This window comes from Sinohyriopsis cumingii, chromosome 17 (genome assembly GCF_028554795.1).
Source record: "Sinohyriopsis cumingii isolate HCF-2022 chromosome 17, ASM2855479v2, whole genome shotgun sequence".
Taxonomy (NCBI): Eukaryota; Metazoa; Mollusca; class Bivalvia; order Unionida; family Unionidae; genus Sinohyriopsis; species Sinohyriopsis cumingii.
The window spans coordinates 42294298-42315402 of NC_142977.1; the positions used below are offsets into that span (position 1 = coordinate 42294298).

Here is a 21105-nt window from a genome sequence, read left to right on the forward strand (position 1 = left end):
TATTGATGTTAAGCATGAAAATAAGCTAATTATGATCATTTTTCTCTTGCTTCCATAATTTACCATGAGGTATGTTTGTGTGAGTAGTGACCTTAATTATGGGGAAATTAGAAGTCTTAGAATATAGGAATAGAGTCAACTTAAATTTAAAACTGTTGCAATAAGTGACAGAAATATATGGTGAAAAAGTTTCTTTTCATTTATTTGCAATGAAATAAAAAAATAAATGAAGAGAAAGTGAATTCGCTTCTTCCATATTAAACAATAGGCAAATATTTTACACTTTGACCTTTATGAACCTGATGAGTTACCTCCCTTTCTAATTCTAAAATTCATTGTTGATATCTCAAAAATAATTCTGGCTAGTTTCATGTTCCTGTCATTCAGCATAACATTGGTTGCTATGTTTACAAAATGTAATGTGCATTCTTAAAATAGCTCACTTTTATCATGGGGGGGAGGGGGAGGCTGGACTTGTTAGAGACTCTGACACTCATAAATACTGTTCTGTGGGGGAAAAGGCAGGAGAATTATTCAAAAGGATTGTTTTGATGCTTGCGACTTAAATGTTTCAGCCATATAAACATAATTAAATCATACAAAAATAATACCTATATCTTCTTTATGGTGGCGCTCACCAGATAATATGTACTTTTGAGAGAGTGACATATGTAAGGTGAAGTAGTTCGCATTTAAAACATGCACAGTGGAGAGAATGTTTGCATACCTCTATGCTACATTAATGTAATGTGGATGATATTTCTTTTGGATATTGTACTTTTGGAAATTTTACATGATTTAAGCACACTGCTAACTAAAATGCCTGCTCCCTTGTGTTAAAAAATCAGTCTGAATTAGTCTAAAGTACACTATACATAGCAGCTATTAAAATACGGAAAATGAATTTTGCCAGACTAGACAATACCAGCTTCTGAAAGTGCAATGAATGAATTACCAAATATATAAAATGTAAAAAAAAGTTATCGGCTCTTTTTTATACAATTTACCTCTGAAGTTCAGGAAGTGAAAATGACCAAGTAGAGCTAGCACTTTTTTGAAAGGTGCACATTTGAAGTAAGGCCAAGCTGTATACTCTATAACCCATAGTACACCCATCAATCATACACCAAAATAAAGGGAATTAAAGGTTCTTTGCATTATACCTAAGATATACAAGGTCTTTTTTAAATAGCCAGTATAACCAGTGAGGAAAGCCGGGGACATTCTTTTTCTTTAAAATCCTAACCCTATGCAAAATGAGAAACTGTATAGCGCCACCTTAAAGAAAATATAAAAATGTTTGCAATTATTTCTTTTTATTTTCATATAATTATGTATGATGTTCTGAATAAAATGGTACATTCATATTGATGTTAAGCATGAAAATAAGCTAATTATGATCATTTTTCTCTTGCTTCCATAATTTACCATGAGGTATGTTTGTGTGAGTAGTGACCTTAATTATGGGGAAATTAGAAGTCTTAGAATATAGGAATAGAGTCAACTTAAATTTAAAACTGTTGCAATAAGTGACAGAAATATATGGTGAAAAAGTTTCTTTTCATTTATTTGCAATGAAATAAAAAAATAAATGAAGAGAAAGTGAATTCGCTTCTTCCATATTAAACAATAGGCAAATATTTTACACTTTGACCTTTATGAACCTGATGAGTTACCTCCCTTTCTAATTCTAAAATTCATTGTTGATATCTCAAAAATAATTCTGGCTAGTTTCATGTTCCTGTCATTCAGCATAACATTGGTTGCTATGTTTACAAAATGTAATGTGCATTCTTAAAATAGCTCACTTTTATCATGGGGGGGGGAGGCTGGACTTGTTAGAGACTCTGACACTCATAAATACTGTTCTCTGGGGGAAAAGGCAGGAGAATTATTCAAAAGGATTGTTTTGATGCTTGCGACTTAAATGTTTCAGCCATATAAACATAATTAAATCATACAAAAATAATACCTATATCTTCTTTATGGTGGCGCTCACCAGATAATATGTACTTTTGAGAGAGTGACATATGTAAGGTGAAGTAGTTTGCATTTAAAACATGCACAGTGGAGAGAATGTTTGCATACCTCTATGCTACATTAATGTAATGTGGATGATATTTCTTTTGGATATTGTACTTTTGGAAATTTTACATGATTTAAGCACACTGCTAACTAAAATGCCTGCTCCCTTGTGTTAAAAAATCAGTCTGAATTAGTCTAAAGTACACTATACATAGCAGCTATTAAAATACGGAAAATGAATTTTGCCAGACTAGACAATACCAGCTTCTGAAAGTGCAATGAATGAATTACCAAATATATAAAATGTAAAAAAAAGTTATCGGCTCTTTTTTATACAATTTACCTCTGAAGTTCAGGAAGTGAAAATGACCAAGTAGAGCTAGCACTTTTTTGAAAGGTGCACATTTGAAGTAAGGCCAAGCTGTATACTCTATAACCCATAGTACACCCATCAATCATACACCAAAATAAAGGGAATTAAAGGTTCTTTGCATTATACCTAAGATATACAAGGTCTTTTTTAAATAGCCAGTATAACCAGTGAGGAAAGCCAGGGACATTCTTTTTCTTTAAAATCCTAACCCTATGCAAAATGCGAAACTGTATAGCGCCACCTCAGTCACTCTGGCCCCTCAAAGCCATTGTCAGCCATTATTAAATATCAGAATAGTTCTAAACTCAAAATACAAAGAGAATATTTTCTTTTCCTATCTTATTACCAGATATATTTCATCGTGTGACACAAAAACATGATATTTTATCGAGATGAAATATATCTGGTATTAATGTAGGAAAAGAAAATTTTCTTTTTCTTATATGCCTGACTTCTTTATTAGATGCCTGACTTTTAATAAAGCTGTAGGATTGCACTGACGTAATCTGTCACAGTAAATCATATTTTTTAAAATTTTTGTGAACTACATGACCCTATTTGAAACAATGCAATTCCAATTTAGCAATGCATTACAACAGATTTTTGTCACTGTTGTCAAGGAAGGGGAAATAACTTCAGAGTGATATGAATGGCATCTGGTCAAATTCTTTATTAAAGATTAATTTCTATGTCTAAAATGAAAAATAGTTTCTACTTATTTGTTCTAGCTCACAAGATACTCTTATTTTGTTGTTATAGGTATTTTTGTAGGCACACATGGTCAAGCATTGCAAAGCATGATGGGAAATTTTACATTTTCACCTGTGAAAATATAAGGATATATTTTCACATGTGAAAATATAAAAATGAAAAAAGCGAAAATTATTTCACCATAAGTCTCTATATTTCACACTTAAGTATATAACAATTCAGCAATATTCATTTCTATGCAAAATTTCTAACATACTTACTGATTTTTGCCATATTTGTTTTCAATTTCCTTCATATCAGTCTCTTCGGGGTAACCCTTCCAATCCAGATATGTTTTGATTGAATAATTCACAGGCAACTCAATAGAAAGAAACTGCTTCTTCTCTTCTGCATCGTAGAGATATTTCATCTTTTGGAAATTAAACCAAAGCTTTGTGCCATTCCAATCCTGAAATTGTAAAAACAACGTATTATATATTACATGCAAGATAAACATTGTATTTGTCTTGTATCACTGTACTATTTAGCCAATTATAGTTTACATTCAAATTTCTCTACATCTGTATAGAACTCAGCTCTAACTTTTATAATTCGTATACAATGATATGCGCTGGGGCTGCTCAAGACATAATCCAGAAAGGTACATAAATAACACATGAAACATTTGCCCGAGTTGCACCACCTTAGGAAAGATATTTTAAAAAACCACTGAATACTTTGAAAGATTTCTCATTCAACCAATTTTTAGACTGATTAGAGATGCTAGACTATTTACCTTTTCCATATGTAACTTGACCAGTTCTGTTGATCCATTGTTTGGAGTTGGTACAACCTTGACCCAAGAAGCTTTGAAAGGATCTGACACCTGAAGAATAAAACAAATCAGACTTGTACAACCTTGAACCTATATTAAAACATGGTCCTTCTTGTCTGATTTGCATCAGGCTGGTCAGACTTTTAATCCAAGTGACTGGCTTTGCAATTGCCCCATGCCTGATGCTTCAGTGCATTTCCAGATGGAAAAATGTAAGTTATGACATATTCCACTCAATAATATAATTGTATTTTAGTTTTATCTTTATTTCTCCTATCTATCTGGGGGCCTCGAGTGGCAGAGTGGTCTAAAGCACTCACTGTTATGGATCACTGCCATCTCATCTCTGTGTGGGATCGAGTCTTGGGCTCAGCCAATGTGGGTATGTGAGAAAGCATGACATTAGCTTCTTGTGTGTTGGTGGTTCTTTCTGGGGTTTTCCCAGCTTCTTCCTCCACCATTTCTACTGGCCACCATGTATAGCCTAACTTGTGCTGTAAAATGACGTTAAACCCTATAACAACATAAGTCATTCCACATGTCCTATGACCACTCCAGTGGCCTAAGTGGTTAGAATGTCTGTTTCATATGTGGGAGGTCACAGGTTCGAACCCCGGCCAAGTCATACTAAAGACTTAATCAAATGGTACTAGCAGGTGCCTCGCTTGGCATTCAACATCAGAAGGTTAGTGTTAGGGCCGATCAGCCTGGTATCAGGATAATGTGACTTGGTGTGACATCATCCTATATGTCTGCAGCATAATGCTCCAATGCTAAACTTCCACAAATCAAATCACACAAACACTCCACATGTCTTACAAATGTAAAAGTCAAGCCCACATTTTTGTGATGCACTGTAACCTATAAATGTCACTGTCTAATGTCACCTGATACAAAGTCCAAAAATTCATCCTCAATGTCTGAGTGACCAAATAAAGTCTGAAATCCTCCATCCTCATCTTGTCACAGAGGTCTCACTAGGATTTTAAAACTAGGAGTCCAGGACCCCCATTTTGGTAAATATAGGAGTCCCACCATCAAAAGTTGCAGTCTCTTCTTTCCAACAGAATCAACACAGACGTGAGTGCATCTATGTTTAGATGGAGAGGTTTTCGTAATGTAATCACTCACTTTAATATAGCTTCATTATAACAGTCCATTGACAGGATTGCAAATTTATGGTTTATTTATTTGTCTACGTATTTGTAGTAATTTTAGGCAATGATTAAATAGTACCTAATTTGCTGTTTTCCCCCCGTATTTTCGCAAAATATGTGTCAAGTCGGAAAATAGCTTAGACCTTAAAGCACATCTCGCAAATTCCACAACATAGCAGTGTTCTATACGTTTCTGACCTACATAATTTGCAGTTTAAAAATCTTTAATAAAACAATACCTTGTCTTTGCTTTGAAAGATTTGTATATTTTTCTGAAAATATTTGCCCAATGATTTACTAATAAACTGGTACATCCCAGACTTAATGAAGTCTGCTATTATTTCCCGTAAGGCCTACTGGTTCACTTACAGTTTCAAACTATTTTTTATAATGAAATAGTGTAAAAGTGGCAGTTAATTTATATCCAGATCACTGATTCTGATCTTAAAACACGTTTGTATGTTTTATCATCAAATGATATCATGCAGGAAATTGATAGCTGCTACCTTACTCGGAAAAGGGTTAATGGTCAATCAGCTATCAAAACATATGCTTGTGAATGGGCAAGAGTTTGTTTGTCAACAAAAATTTATATCAAAACTAGGCCTAGCTACTTATGTATTGATGAATACATTTCGCTACAATACTAGAACTAAGCGGGCTAAAGCGAGGGGCATTTTTAAAGTATGATCAATGTACCTCTTAAATAGCTCTTGTACGCCCATCAGAGTGATACCGAATTTTGCCAATCCAAGTAAGGACTTATTCCAAACACTAAGCTAGGCATCACACACTTTCTTACACGTAGCTAGTGTCCTATCCAAACTATCAATTCTAGCAGCTTTAGCACTCTTCTGAATCTCGTTACAATCTTCGTAAGTTTGCCATTTAACCCCAACATACTTATCCAAATTTACAAATGGTATTTTGTTTAAGTCTCAACATGTCCTGATTCTCGTGCACTACTTATTCCGACACATTTGGAAATGAAAACAATAACGAAAACTAAAGTTGTTTATTTGATGTACTTTTATAAATGACCACATGTACATCTCTGGGTCTTTCTGACTCTGAATTCAATCACTGTAAATATCAGTACATTTTCCCACCCGGTCACCAGTCAAAGCCTTTGAAATTGCCACCCAGCTATTGAATCATGTTCTTTTTTATGTACTCTTATAACGGCAACATGTATGTACATCAAGGGGTCTTTCAGTCACTAAATTCTGTCATTGTAAATATCAGCATAGTTAACTGATCCACACATTTTCCCACAAAGCAGGTGGCTGAAGCAGGACTGGCAAGTTTTTGAATTTTGCTGCACACCTATTACATGCGTACGAAGGACTCCCGCCTCAGTGATTTTCTGCGTCCCAGATCAAAAACTGACATCCAAATACACATAATTAAGCGTTTCCAAGATCTCTGTTGTCATCATAAATACCATCTTACTCCAGTTATTAGTCATTAATGTCATGTGGGTGGCTATGTGAGGACTGAACTTGAACTCTGTATGCAATACTTTGATCACACAGTTTGTGAAATCTATAAACAGATGCACCTAAGCACATGTCAACTGTGTGACAAAACTGTAGTAGGCTCGTACAACCACCCTTTTACCTGGCATTGAACAAGTATCAGACTTGCAGCTTGATTATAGGGTTATTACAGTGCAAACAGAAGGTGCATTCTTTATAAGCTAAGGGATTGAGGTGAAACACAGAATGTGGTAGAACATTACAAGGCACTGAAAAACTGGACAACAAAGAGAGTGCTGCCTTTACAAGCCAATGGTTAATTGGCCCATGTGCACTGTCATATAATTAAAAAAATTAATTAAATCTGACTCATGCAAAAGAAAAATACACAATTTATATCAAATCTGTTATTGCATCAAATACAAACAGTGCTTATACAGCAAAACACAAAATATAATAAAAATGCAGGTTCTTTTGACTAGCATGAAAATAGAAGCAATAGTCTTGCTAGTAAACACCCACAGTAAACACAGTGACAGACAATTCAATCTTTGGCTGGTAATATTTGATTCACTGTTGATACTGTATCTACAAATTAATAAAATCCAAATAACTGTAGGTACAAGTATTGAGTCATGAATTTTACCATGAAATGGATAAACACTGCATACCATATATGCATTTCTTAATGGAAATAGTGGCATGAAAATGCAAAATGCAAAACTATTTAAACTCAAAGTATCTGTATAGCATTTCTAGCAATACTCCTACATTTATCCAATTTTTTTGTATGTCGCACTTATAAGATAACCACATACGCTGCACAAATCAAGTTTTCAGTAAAAAAAATTGACTTATAGGTACATCTGCCAACAGGTACCCATCCGTTGGTAATAACCTGGGTAATAAAATGAGCCATTTGGTACCAGTTTAAAATATATAAGTTTTCTGCCACCACACATGGTTTTATAAGCCCTTGGCTTGTAAATGCAGCACTCACTTTGTATCAATGTGACAATCCGTTTGATTGAGCCATGAATTTAATACATGTACTTTTTCGTTAAGTAGAGTTCTGGCTCTTCTGGTAGAAGTTTGACCTAAATCCTTAGCTTGTTTTCCACATGACAACCCTCTGACTGAGCTTTGATACTTGCTTAGTGGCAAGTAACATACTGTGGTTATATGATCATGCCACACAACTGACACATACTCAGTTGCAACCTTTAAATGGTTTCACATACTTTATGATCAAAATGTTACTCACCGAGCCCAAGCTCATCTTCTACACAAGTACCCACATATGAAAGTGAGACTAAGGAAAAGGAGTTGGGTGATATTTACAATGACGAAACCATGATGGAAGATTCCAGAAATTTATCAGACAAGGATAAATTATTGGACCATGTAACAGATGACATTAGGTAGTGCCACTTAATTTACAGGATACCATGAATTAAAAATAGTGGAATTAACTTTCATTGTTCATTATTTGTTCACTGTTTAGTTGAAAGATGCATGGAATTAACATATTACAGGATATTGTGCATGATTCTAAACTATTTTTTATACTGCTATGCGACTTATTATTGAATTCATGTATTCAGATTTCTACACATTTAATACAATCGCCCTTTAGTCGGGTACCTGATCATTAGGATCAATGGGTGCCCTGTAGATGTTTAATAAAATTTTGACAGCCCCACTTAGAAGTGAGTATATATGGTAGTCCCATTTCCTTGGCATGATATAGCCAGTATGGTATCAAAACCTACAAGAAACAAAACTACTCATTTGTCTACAGTACTGTATTATAAAGACAGTCATTGAACTTTGCATGCATTCAGAATCTTCAAGCCACGGTGATAGTCACGAAAAATATTCAAGATATATCTACAGTAAAACCAGTCATGAGACACCACCCATTTCTGCCAACAAAAAATGGTCTCTCAAGACATAGAGATGGTCTCTCGCAATTGTTTGTGCAAGATGACCAGTTTTCAAAGTTGAAATTTTACAGGGCATAAAAAGGAAAAATATCTACAATTACTGTACATGCATTTAATTCCTTAAACACAGTACTTGCTAATAAAAATACATTCATTTCATCCCAAAATAATTTTATTAATAAACAGAAATCAAGCTGTGCAGGGTAGCTTGTTCCAAGTTCAGCTGACCTGACAAATTTTCAAGAAAATTGTACACAGCTGGCAGCCTAATTTGAAACTGTTGCACTGATTAGAATCTAACTGCTTTAGTCATACTACACTTACTATGAAGCCTGCCTCCTTATTAATCCATTCACGTAAAAGTTGGGATTTTCAAAATGTGACACTAGGCTGAAAAGCACAAAGGAATGTCAAACTCGGTTAATTTTCTTTAATGAAACAAGTAAATCTAGTCACATCTGGGCACTATGATTAACCTTAATTGTGATGTAGTTCATCCTATTTGGTAACTGCTAAATGATTCCATAAATTACCTTATTGTTGACATTTAAGGGTTGTATCCTTTGCACACATGTACATAAAAATTACACTGCTTGTTCAATCCACATGATAGGCAAACTTGTAATTGTTATTCTTTTCCTTTGCTTGATTTGACACTGTAAATATCGGAAGCAGACAACAGTCGTGCATACATCCTTTGCTGAAAATGGATCTCGAGCATGGCTGACATTTACATTTAAAACTTCCGTCAAGCATGAAACACGGAACTGATGATGTGATCAGGGCCTCCCTGGTCAGTCAGGTTAGAAATTATAAATCAATGAATGAACTGAGTAAGTTCTGTGCATTTCTGATCTAGTTTATATGTTTCGTTATTAAGATCGGCAGAGTGTGCGTGTTATTTGGATTTTTAACGTAGCTTTAACAATTTTTCAGTCATATCGCTACGATGTCAAGTGTGGCAGTTCATAGTGATGCACAGCACTTGGGCATCATGTTGCAAACATGTAGCATGATGTCCCACCCAGTCACATTATCCTGACACCAGGCCGACCAGTCCTAACACTAACCTCTTAATGCTGAACACCAAGCAAGGCAGCTGTTAGTACCATTTTTTAAGTCTTTGGTATGACTTAATCGGGGATCGAACCCACGACCTCCCGCATCCGAGGCGGACGCTCTAACCACCAGGCCACCGGAGCGGTCAGCGGGGGGGGGGGATTTACAAACAAACGGGGAGGTATAATCAGAATATAGTCGTGAGGCTGACTGACCTTGCAGCAGCACAGAACCACTTGTTCAAGCTGTGAAATGTCAACGATCCACCCTTTCCCATCATATCAGGACTGGCGACTAGCAGCCCGGTAGGACTAGCTCAAACGTGACCGCGAAAACTAGTTACGTTACTTATGGTTCCATATGCTAGGCAAGTGTTTGATAATCGAAACTAATGCATTTCGCAATTCACCAACAAAAAACAACAGAAATAAAACGTCTACCAAGTTCTTACATTTGAACATGTAAGCGCACAATTGACGCCTACGGACCACATGCAAAACAGCGACGTCAGGATCTGCAGCAGACCGATGATAGCCAATACTATGAGACCGGCTTCATAGTAATCTTCGAGCCCATACAAGGCAATCCAACAATACAACCAGATCCCATATATAATCGCGAAAGGCCCTACATATCCATGAAATAAAATTGGTTTGATGTTGTAGAATGAGACGCGCTGGATTTCCTCGTTAAGCGGTGGTGCTCCAGTCATTTTTAACGAACACTTTCGACTGGTTAAGACAACCTTCTCGATGCAATTTATGTGACTTTAATATTATCAAATATACAAATATACACCAGTCTAAAACAACTTCCGGTCGCATGTTTGGCTTTTTTAATATATGTTACAAATGGAAGCAGAACCGGACAAGCCAAAACTACTTTAAACTGCATTAATTACAAAATTCAAGGAAGACAACGTCTATAGTTTTCGTTTTCATAATGTGACAATAAAGCAATAATGTCTATATTATTCACAATCTTCAATAATGACATGGTTATGTGAATGTGATATTATGCTATATTTGCGGAAAAGACTGCAGTGTCTGAGATTCTGATTTTATTGGAGAAATAAAATATCGGCTAAAATATAGTTTCTATAGGTTTACACAAAAACAAGTTGTAGAGGAAAAAGATGCATATTTAAAAACAGAAAAATCAAGATATAACGTTTTCCACGGAGGTCTTACGTACGGGATTATTTACATTTCTCTGTATTGACAAAGCTGATTCAATTTGTACATACATTATGCTTATAAGGGACAAATCCAACTACAAAAAAGACACAGTGTTCAAAAAGTTCAAGGAATTACTTTTAACTAGACCATTCTCAAGTTTGAGACATTTGCTTACCATCTGTATATTTTTTAAAGACATTTTTTTTTTCATCTAGACGTTGACTTGGGATCTTGAACGAAAATATTGAAGTTCAGTTTGTTCAATCCATTGGTGCAGACGTCTTGCTTCCAGAAAACATTATTATTAGACATTATTAGAAGTGTCATCATTACTCACACTTTGTACTAATATATAAATGCTACATCAAACAATGTAACATTTTCTTTCAACGTATTTCATGCTTCTCTTATTACGATATGAACCACTACCGTCGGGATTAAATTGCTATTCAACGTACTGTATTAGAATTACTGTAAAGTTTTGATCACACGAAATCGTATCTAATTGCCTTTTCTTTACCCATGCATACGTGTGCAGTATTATATCCAAAAGGTAACAGTTTATCATATAAATCTCAGTTATGCAGTCCAGATGAAACATTTATTGCACGATGCACTTACGACAAATACAAAAGGCAACAAAATGTAAATAAATAAATAAACAAAGTCGTACAAAATAATTTCGAAACTTTATTATTGTTCCAGACATAACTCATCAAGGCCTACCTTTAAACCAGCAAATACCATGGGAAAGTGTATATCGTTCCATTGTTCTAGGTTATGATCATTGTTTAGTGTAATACGCTACATGAATGATGTGTGATCATGCCAAGTCGTGTTGCCTTTCTGAAAGGTGATAATGACAAAACGATGAAACCCTCCACGTACAACAGTTAACATCGGCACGTTTCAAATGAGAATGGGGGCATCCTCGAAGCCGATGCTTTACAGCAAGTGTTAGATTTTTATAATTAAAACAACCAAAGAATTTACATGCATGTATACAGGCTGCAACTACTACGCAACCGCTACAAGGAAAGAGACTACCTGTATTTTATTGCCACTGTCAATAACATTAGCATGAGCTAAACACGGGTCCTTCCATAGAAAGCGTTAATTAATGCAGACTAGTACTGTAGGTGCTGTGGGAAAATAGACTATAGCGTACGAGCACATAAAGCAACAAATAATTAGATAAATTTTTCAAGCCATTTTTTATTTTATCAAGAAAGGGTTCTTTCGGATTATATACCTGATAAGTGGGTAGTGAAGGAATAAGGGCAGAAAAAACACTCTTTGTTTTAATACAAAATCAGCTATACACTTGTTGAAACTTAGTTATCGCTGATGCCATGGCAGTAGTTGTTACTCCTGTTTGTATGAATACCATACTTCGTTTTCTCAGAGAGAAATTTAACTTCTTATCATTTGTTTCATTTTGTTGAACTAGTTGTGATATTTATTTCTACTTATTTATCACTCACAATGGAACAAAGGTCATTCCACTTTATTCTGCTTCTAACACCCTCCTCCTAGTTTAAAATAAAATAAAATAAACAACCTGACTGAATCACTCTTTTTGTAGGAGCTTCCTAAAGTTTTGGAGTATGATAACTTGATAGGTGGCAAAACCTCATTATTCTGGGAAATTTTAATTGTGACTGTCCTGAAAATCAATACACATCCAAACTCCTATTTCCATACACATTTTCAAACTAAGCAGTCAGTTGCCATCCACCAATAAACATGGTCACATTTTAGACTGGTTTCTTAACAGACCTGAAGATAACAGTCTTCATTTTGGTGTCCCACGAACTTGCATATGATCACCTCAGCATCATATGCCGTCTCACCTTATCAGTCACTAATCCTCTATTTGCTACAAAGAGAAACCTCCGCATGATAAATATAACAACTAAAGTATGACATCCAAGCCAACCTAACATCTTCGATTTGTTTTGTACTTTCATTGTGTTTGTTTTTGTAATCTTGTCCTTGCAAACGTTTTGACGTGTTATCTAATCTTGTAAAGCGCCTAGAGTTTCTCAATATTACGCGTTTTAAACGTTATTATTATTATTATTATTATTTGCAGTTTAACTTTGTCTAATTTATTTGCAATATGTATGTTTTTCCTATCATTGGTTTCTTCATTTTTCTTTCGATTCGTTTTATATGTGTGTGTCATGTTTTAGTTTTATTTTTAAAGCGTTATTTTGAGGGTAATGATCATTCAAAGAACCTACAGTTTCTATTCGTAAATGCTAGAGCCGGTAAATATGTTCAAAACATTGTCAAATGTCATGATTTATCTTAATACATGGTTGATTATCTACTTTATTTCAACCGACAACTTAGACAGTTTGCAAAATGAATTGAAAGATGATTTCACAACTTTAAAGGGAATTTGATACTTTACTGAATATTCCGCCATTTAAACACATGCTGCTTTATCTGCGTTGAGACGAATTTGATAATTTTCAAACATAACAATTTAAGAAAGATAACCAAATTTTTTTTAAAGAGATTTTGTAAAACGGAATGGCGAAGCCGGGTCAAAACGGATAATAGACCAAATAATATGCATCTGCTGCGTTGTTGACCATGCTTTTGTGTTTTGCCCGCTAATGATATAGCTGTTATAATTGCAAGATTAGCTCCTTACGGTGAGATGAATTCTTACAGGTTAATTAGATTAGGCAATAGTGTTCAAAACCATCTAAATGATGAAGTTAGCCATCCTGAATTGATTCAACCATTTTTCTTGTGGTCTTCTATTGGTTGCCTCGAAAGCAGTTCGCTCATTTAGACCTATTTTTTACTGACAATTGTGTATTTAGTGTTTTCTAGTGGCAAAAATTTATTTGTTGATCTGTTTCTAATAGGCAAAAAAGGCAGATTGCTGCCTGTGGTTCTGATAGGCAAAAAAGGACAGATTGCTACCTGTGTGGCAATATTTGCAATAATCCTAAACAAAAAATTAAGAACACGGATAGATAATACACATTTTATCGTAATGCGCTAAAATATTCAGGTCCATGTATTACACGGTTCAGTGGTATGTATTTCAGCAGGGGGGGGGGGGGGTAGGGTGCGTGGCCCAGAGGTAATGGTTGCATAATTACTTGTATGTAGTTTGCAAAAACCATGTTCGACAAGTTCTGCGTCGTTTTAGTCTGATGGGTCAAAATTCGATGACATGCTCCAGCTTCTGTCTGCTTAGAAGTGAGGTTTCGTCAGCGTTATAGAAGCAAATATAAAGGAGAGCCGAGCTTAGTTTCATTTCTTGATTTTCTACCTATTCAAGTGTAATTGAGTATTTAAATGCAGTAGGGCATTCTCATGTTTGTTCTTTGAAGAGCGCAATTCCATATTTTCATGTATTTTATATGAAATCATATTTTGATAGCTTCAGTTTTATTGTATGAACAGCAGAATGTCATAATTTCCAGTCTTTTATATGAACAAAATACTTTCATATTTTTATATCTGTTATGAGCGCGGAACAATTTTATTTCTGTTGAATGTCATACGTTGTGTTTACAAGACCCTTTCATATGTGTTACGTGAAAAAAAGAACCATATCGTTGTTGTGTGTACAGGATAATGTACTTGTGTTGAATTGCGTTCTGTTGCAAGGGCAGATAAATTCAGAAGCAGTATGTTAAAACCTTGCATTACTTCATTTTTTAAATATTGTCACAAATGGCTGGTGATATAGTAGGTCTGTTTTCACCATTCTTTTTAAATATATTTTTTTAATAAATACTGATTCCGTCCCCGCTCACTCCCGTCTAACCTCATGACAATAGCAAATTGATCTTTATCTGACAAGATTGTTACTCCAAAAAACAGAAACGTCTTTTTAGGCAAATGAATGAAAAGTCATCAATTTCTTTGCCATTGCTGGAGTGTTCATCCAAGAAAACAACACAACGTCAGCAAAGAGTTAAAGAGATTAAAAATAGCTGATCAAAGAGATTTAACACAAGAAAGGCATGACAAGGAAATATCAAGCAGCATACAAAGTTTACAATTGGCTGGTCGGGGTGGGGTAGGGTGTTTTTTTCTTCTTTCTGCAATAGCTACCGCTATAGTGGTTACACTACTCTTCAGTGGATATAGCACATCAAATGTGTGAATTTTATAAAAAAGAATGTAATAAAATGATAATTCATAAAAAGGTTTGAAACATGATAGAATAGGAATATCTGCATTCATAGAGTTCAAATATAATGAAGATACGCTAAGCAATGACATCAGTGACAATGAAATCGTCTATGGAGAGTTTATTTTCGTCATCAACGAGGACAACATATACAGAAAGATACAAAACACAGTCAGGTAAAAAAAAACACGAATACGGAAAGAAAAGACATTGATGAATTAAGAAATAAGCATGTTAGACGAATTGAAGAAGTTAATATCGCATATGCAAATTAACCGATACGCCTTTGCGAAGCAAGAACATTATATATGTAGTCAACGGACTCCCAGAGAAAGAAGCTATTTTACTAGTCCCATTGAAAACATGGCAGCTATTTACTTCATTACCGAGAATAGTTTTGGTTGATGGATATTATTATATTTCCGATGAACTAACAATACATTTTACTATATAAAAAACTCCTGATGTTTTTTTTTTTACAAACTCGAAATATATATGAATGAGGAAAGAGGAAATTGCTGCAAATGGTGACAACAAAGAAAGTATCGATGCTGAATGTACAAAATAATCTCAATAGTTAAAATGAGAATAAGAATTATACAACATTTTGACAACAATAATGCTAAATTGTTAGGATTAAGTAGACATTGTTCTGAAACCAAACAAACTATAGATTTTCATCTATCAAAGCAATCACATACAAAAATTCGCCTATTCGTGTTGTCCAGGGTATTTGCCACTTTAACAAGTCTTTCGTGGAAATTTTGTGTCCAAAAGGCCTGAATCCCATTATAAACAACTATAAACGGATAATATTAATATACTGAACATAGCATTAGAGATGAAAATGATTTTCACGGTGTGCTTGTAACATGTTCCCCTTGTAAAATTAATAGCTGTACTTAAAGAGATATCTCTTAGAGTTCCAGGATTATTTCCTTTACAAATGCGTCACAAACAGGTCAAAAAAAAAAAGAGATGATGCACTAGGTCATATAATTTTACAATCACTTTAATCTAAACAATAACCGTATTAAAAATCTAGCAGATACATGACAAAATAACTGATGCATTAATTATAAATTGTGTATGAAAACGAGTTGATACTCAGCACATAAGGTTCTGGGGGACAGCAATTTAAAAGATAGCAACAGACAGAAACTGTAAAACAATTGTATGTATTAAAAAAGCAAAGAAAATTGCAGGACTGCACAAACAAATAGATGATAACATAAGCAATGATTTCAGATGAACAGGAATTGTTCTGAAAGATTAAAAACGTACTCTTACTGCTATCCAAGATCTGTCAACAGTAATGGATGGAAAGAAGAGATGATACACCAGACGGCGTACTGATACAATTGCCATACTAACTTACAGCCAACAGAAAGTGGTATTAACATAGATGCATCGGAGCGTGACAGAGGAATTAGGAATAAATATATACTGAAACATCTAGCTCTAAGAAATCTTAACAAGAACAATTACAAAGACATTTTAATAAGAAAACCTTATAAAATGATAAAGAAATTAAAAAGTTAACGATTTACCAATATTATCGTCCTGAACAAGTAGATAATAGCTAGCACTAATGCCATGCCCGAGTTGAATTCAAATAATGATTTAACATAGGGAAAACAAGCTATAAAAAAAAGTTAAGCAAAATAAATGTGAACGAACGTATTGTAATAAATTTGGAGTATATGCATTTGTTTATAGCTCTCCGTTTTAAGGATTTCTTTGATTTTTTGTGATTACTTGTTCGATTATGGGAAGTCGGTGCTGGGAATATAGTCCTCAGACCGAAATAATTAGCCAATTTCTAAGAGAAAACGTCATGGAGTGAGTTTCCATGATGCCATGGTTTACATGGTGAATTCGGGTCAGAGCCGCATAAGTGTCCCTTGAGTGCAGTAGTCCATATTAAAATCTAGTTGTGTAAATTGATTGTGTGATCCAAATGCAGTATTTATTATTTGATACTGGTAAATTATACAATGGAATAAACAAGAAGGAACTATTCCGCCGTGGGCGGAAGCCGTTTATTGTTGTTATGGTGGCAAACATTATGCAAAGTTACAGGCGAAATGTGGCATAAAATCATGACTTGACTGGCCTAAGGTGGTGTAGTAAAAATACTTCCCTGTATTAGGTGGTTGAGTTGTTTAGTTGAACAGCGTGAAATGCTGATGGTACGTTACGGAAAGTTAATGATGAGAAACTATGCAGTTGTGCGGTTGATATACAATTCAGGAGTTGTGAGATCAGTGGTTTTGTATTAACTAGAGTAAAATTATTTATCGAAAGGACACGTTGGACTGTCCAGTTTTCAAAAGTAGTTGTATAGAGGTGTTTGGAATCAAGGTTTGAAATAGCTCGGTCAAGAAACTTTATCTTCTGCTAAACTTTTAGGAACATTAAAACTAGACATCGCATATATATAATGCAGACTACACAGATTACACTAATAATGGACTTCTCTAGAAAACGGTTAAAGACAGCGAGCTGGCTGTTTACATCGATAGTTCCCGTTTTGTTTGAAATGCAAAGATGACAATATTCGAAGCCATCCGGAGACGATCAAGTTAAAAATTATAAATTGACGAATGACATGATTCCGTTTTGTGCATTTTACATATATATGATGCTTTTCGTTTTGGAAATCGGTATGGGGGTACAAACAACTGGGACGGAAAGCAAATACTATAGTAAAATCCATGTTTGACGCAAGAAGGATGATCCGCCAAAGGGGGGTGAGGGTGGGCGTAAGCAGTTTTTTGCACGAATTGGTCGATCACCTACCTCTACCACTTAACTACGCATGCAAAGGAAACGGAAAGTCTACCTGATATTATCAATAAAAATAGATTCTCACCGTTAGCTTTTAGTTTTTCCCATTATATTTCTCTCAAATAAAGCAAACTCAAACAGTCCAAGCACACTGTTACACTTCATTATCTCAAATAGCAGAAACTGCATACCTTGCTGACATGCTATTGTACATTATTATAGCAAGTCAGTGTTAGGAAATTATGAATCGAAGATTTTCACTCTCAGAGAACAATTATTATTTTTGTAATTGTTTAATGTTACAAAGGTTTTGATTTATTTTTAATTCCTCCGTGAGTCTAGTATCCGGATTCAGTATTTGAGGCATACACTATTATGGATGATTCTCAAGACTTTTCTGTCGATCGTCATGCAATACCCTGGAATTGAGTTAAGAGACTAGCACATGCGAAGTAAGAATAAGAAGGTGATCTTTTTCATGTTTGTTAACACAGCAATAAGTAAACTCAGTCATGGGTGAATGCTATCTTTAAAATGTAAATTTCCTCGAAATGCCTACAATGAAATTTAGTGAATAATGTTATAAAAAGCATACAATTGTACTTTGTCTCGGTGCTAGACGTTCCAAATTATCTTACACCCGTTTTATTACTACACGAAGGGAGGTGCATCATGTATTACTCATTAGAATTAACCGCAACCTTTGTCTTTGCCAAGTCCAGGCAAAATAATATGTTTATAGCGCTTGATAGTGCAGTAAGTTGCCAAAAAAGCCCCAAACAAAAAATTAAATTGAAGGTCGCAACACACGTGCACGACCTTTTACTCAAACATGTGATTCAAAGATGAAAAGCATAATTATATTTTGTAATATTCACCATTAATTTGTGTAAAAAAAATATTTAAAAAAAAAACTATTTTGGCATGAATAATGAAAATATATGTTAATATCATTAAAATCGTAACAAGATTTCCCTGGAATTTTCACACCATACTTACTGACGGAAACTACAGATATACAGGTACAGTGAAAAAGTATTGTGGTATGTACCACCGGAAGAAAAAAAAAATACCGCGGTATACTGTTAAAACCGCGCACCTCAGTAAACATCATGAAGCTCCCGCACCAATGCTTCCAGTGTAAGGTCGTCTACGACAACCACATCGCGGTATGCTTTAGAAGTTTAGAGGCAACAAATGTGTTAACCAAGTCTGCATATTTGCACCTTTCCTCTTCACGCTTGTCATCGACCTACATGAAAAAAAATACAAATGCAGAGCCATAAAACCAACAATCATATCAGTGAATAATGGATCAAACCGGATCAGAAATGAATATTCTTTAACCAATTATAGAAAAAATATCTGTTGTCCAAATTTTGAAGAAATAAATATGGCGATGGCTGTGACATGTGTGCCGAATGTAACAAAACGCACAGCCTGGTTTTTCCCTCTGTTAGACCCGGGGCAGAAGACGAAGGAAGGATCGTCCCAAAGTGGCATGCGGGAATAATTTGGAGAATGAGATGAAAGAATGTGATCTGACGTGAGACACCTTAACCCGGCAGGCTGCAGATCAGTTGCATAGAAGCTTTCTCGTCGAAACCTAATATGCCGACTACTACACGATGAGAGAGAGAGAGAGAGAGAGAGAGAGAGAGAGAGAGAGAGAGAGAGAGAGACAGAGAGAGAGAGAGAAAGGTGCAGCTGATTTAGCCATTATTCAAACCGAAAGATCTTGGTGACTGGAATTGTATTACATATATATTTAGCATTTCAAGGCTGCATGTAAAAGAAACTTTTTCTTTGATGACATTGACTCCATCTTGTGTTCTTGTTTTTATTTTTTTTTTAAATCGAATTTCACAAGCAGAGAAATATTATACATTGTTAATTATTATTTTATATTTTGGTGAAGTTATGCGTACATTTTATTAAGTTTACGAGGTTACTTCAATTTTAAGAATGAAATTGGCTCTTGCACGCATTACACAATATTGCCACTTGAATCATTACCTCGAAAGCAAAATACCATTGATTTCTCGTTGAATGGGCAGATGTGAACTTTTTGTTTTTAATAGGAAAGCCGCGTAAGCTCAGTTGTAGGGCGTCTGACTCGTGTGTGTGTGTGTGTGTGTGTGTGTGATTTAGATTGTTAACGTAGCTTTAACAATTTTTCAGTCACATCGCTACGATGTCTGCAGTGTGACTGTTTATAGTGATGTCTAGCACTGGGACATCATGCCACAAACACGTAGCATGATGTTCCACCCAGTCACATTACCCTGACACCAGGCCGACCAGTCCTAACACTAATCTCTTAATGCTGAGCGCCAAGCGAGGCAGTTGTTAGTACCACTTTTGTAAGTCTTTGGTATTACTCGGCCGGAGTTCGAACCCACGACCTCCCACATCCGAGGCGGACGCTCTAACCACTAGGCCACCGCTCCGGTCGTCTGACCCGTAGTTGAAATTACGATGGCTGGATGCATGCCAGGTCAGCCTGGGTCTGCTGCCTTGGTGTGTCTTTGGAAAAGCCACTAAGCCAGAATTTCCTCGGTAAGAATTTTTTTTGGTCAATACTATCTTTAATTTGCTATTGAACGCAATTAGGTCTTCCTATTATGTAATGCGTGTAATGGATACTTAAATATGTTTATTGGCATAATGGTAAGAAATATTTTTTAAAAAACAACTTGTATGTACTTTTCAAATTATTTTGATATAATCGCCACTTGCCTTCGCATATCCCATAACTTTGCCATCCATGCAGATAGCCTTGTGACTAGAGATGGGCGGTATTACCGGTATATCGGTTTACCGCGGTATATATTTTTTTCTTCCAGTGGCACGTACCGCTATACTTTCTCGCTGTACCGGTACCAATGTACTTTAGGTCAGCAAGGAACGTAAGCACGCTTATTATGAATTAAAAAATTAATTTTGACTATTACATATTCACTTGTATTTATGAACTTTGCACATATGCCATCATGGCGGCCGAAAGGGGTGTTGTGAAAGATATTCGGGACAAATCTAACTTTTGGAAACATTTCTAATTAAAAACGGAGAAAACTGTAAAGTTTAAAAATGTATTCGTTAGTATATCTTAACGAGTTAAGTACATATTTTGTTTAAAACCTGAGAATCACTGTAAGATTTTCATTACAGCAGCTTGACTTTCATGTAACCTCTATTCCACTATATACTTTGCTGTTTGCTGAATCAGTGTGCTACTGGTCCTCTCTGATAACAAAAATACCTTAACCGGGTGATGATATCTCATAGTTTCTCGTTCTATTGCGTGAATAGCGTACCTAGTCAAGTATAGGCTTCATTATCAATACTTCCATGTTATCAACAAGCCCTCTAATGTCAATATGTTGAAGAGGGTGTGAGCTATGGA

General features: G+C 35.2%; 1 protein-coding gene across 1 annotated transcript; it reads right to left on the reverse strand.

Moving 5' to 3' along the window:
* Positions 1–3365: 3365 nt before the first annotated feature.
* LOC149778506 (endoplasmic reticulum transmembrane helix translocase-like) lies at positions 3366–10289 on the reverse strand. The gene is made up of 3 exons (XM_089938345.1): positions 10015–10289; positions 3885–3974; positions 3366–3557 (listed from the first exon to the last, which is right to left on the reverse strand). Exons 1-3 carry the CDS (start codon positions 10273–10275, stop codon positions 3366–3368), a joined length of 543 nt encoding a protein of 180 aa, XP_089794471.1. The 5' UTR covers positions 10276–10289.
* Positions 10290–21105: the final 10816 nt, after the last annotated feature.

Coding starts and splice junctions, on each gene's coding strand:
- LOC149778506 (XM_089938345.1), bottom strand. CDS start 10,275: ATGACTGGAGCACCACCGCTTAACGAGGAAATCCAGCGCGTCTCATTC. Junction 3,975..10,014: donor GTGCGCTTACATGTTCAAAT/GTAAGAACTTGG, acceptor TTTATTCTTCAG/GTGTCAGATCCTTTCAAAGC. Junction 3,558..3,884: donor TCAAGTTACATATGGAAAAG/GTAAATAGTCTA, acceptor TTACAATTTCAG/GATTGGAATGGCACAAAGCT.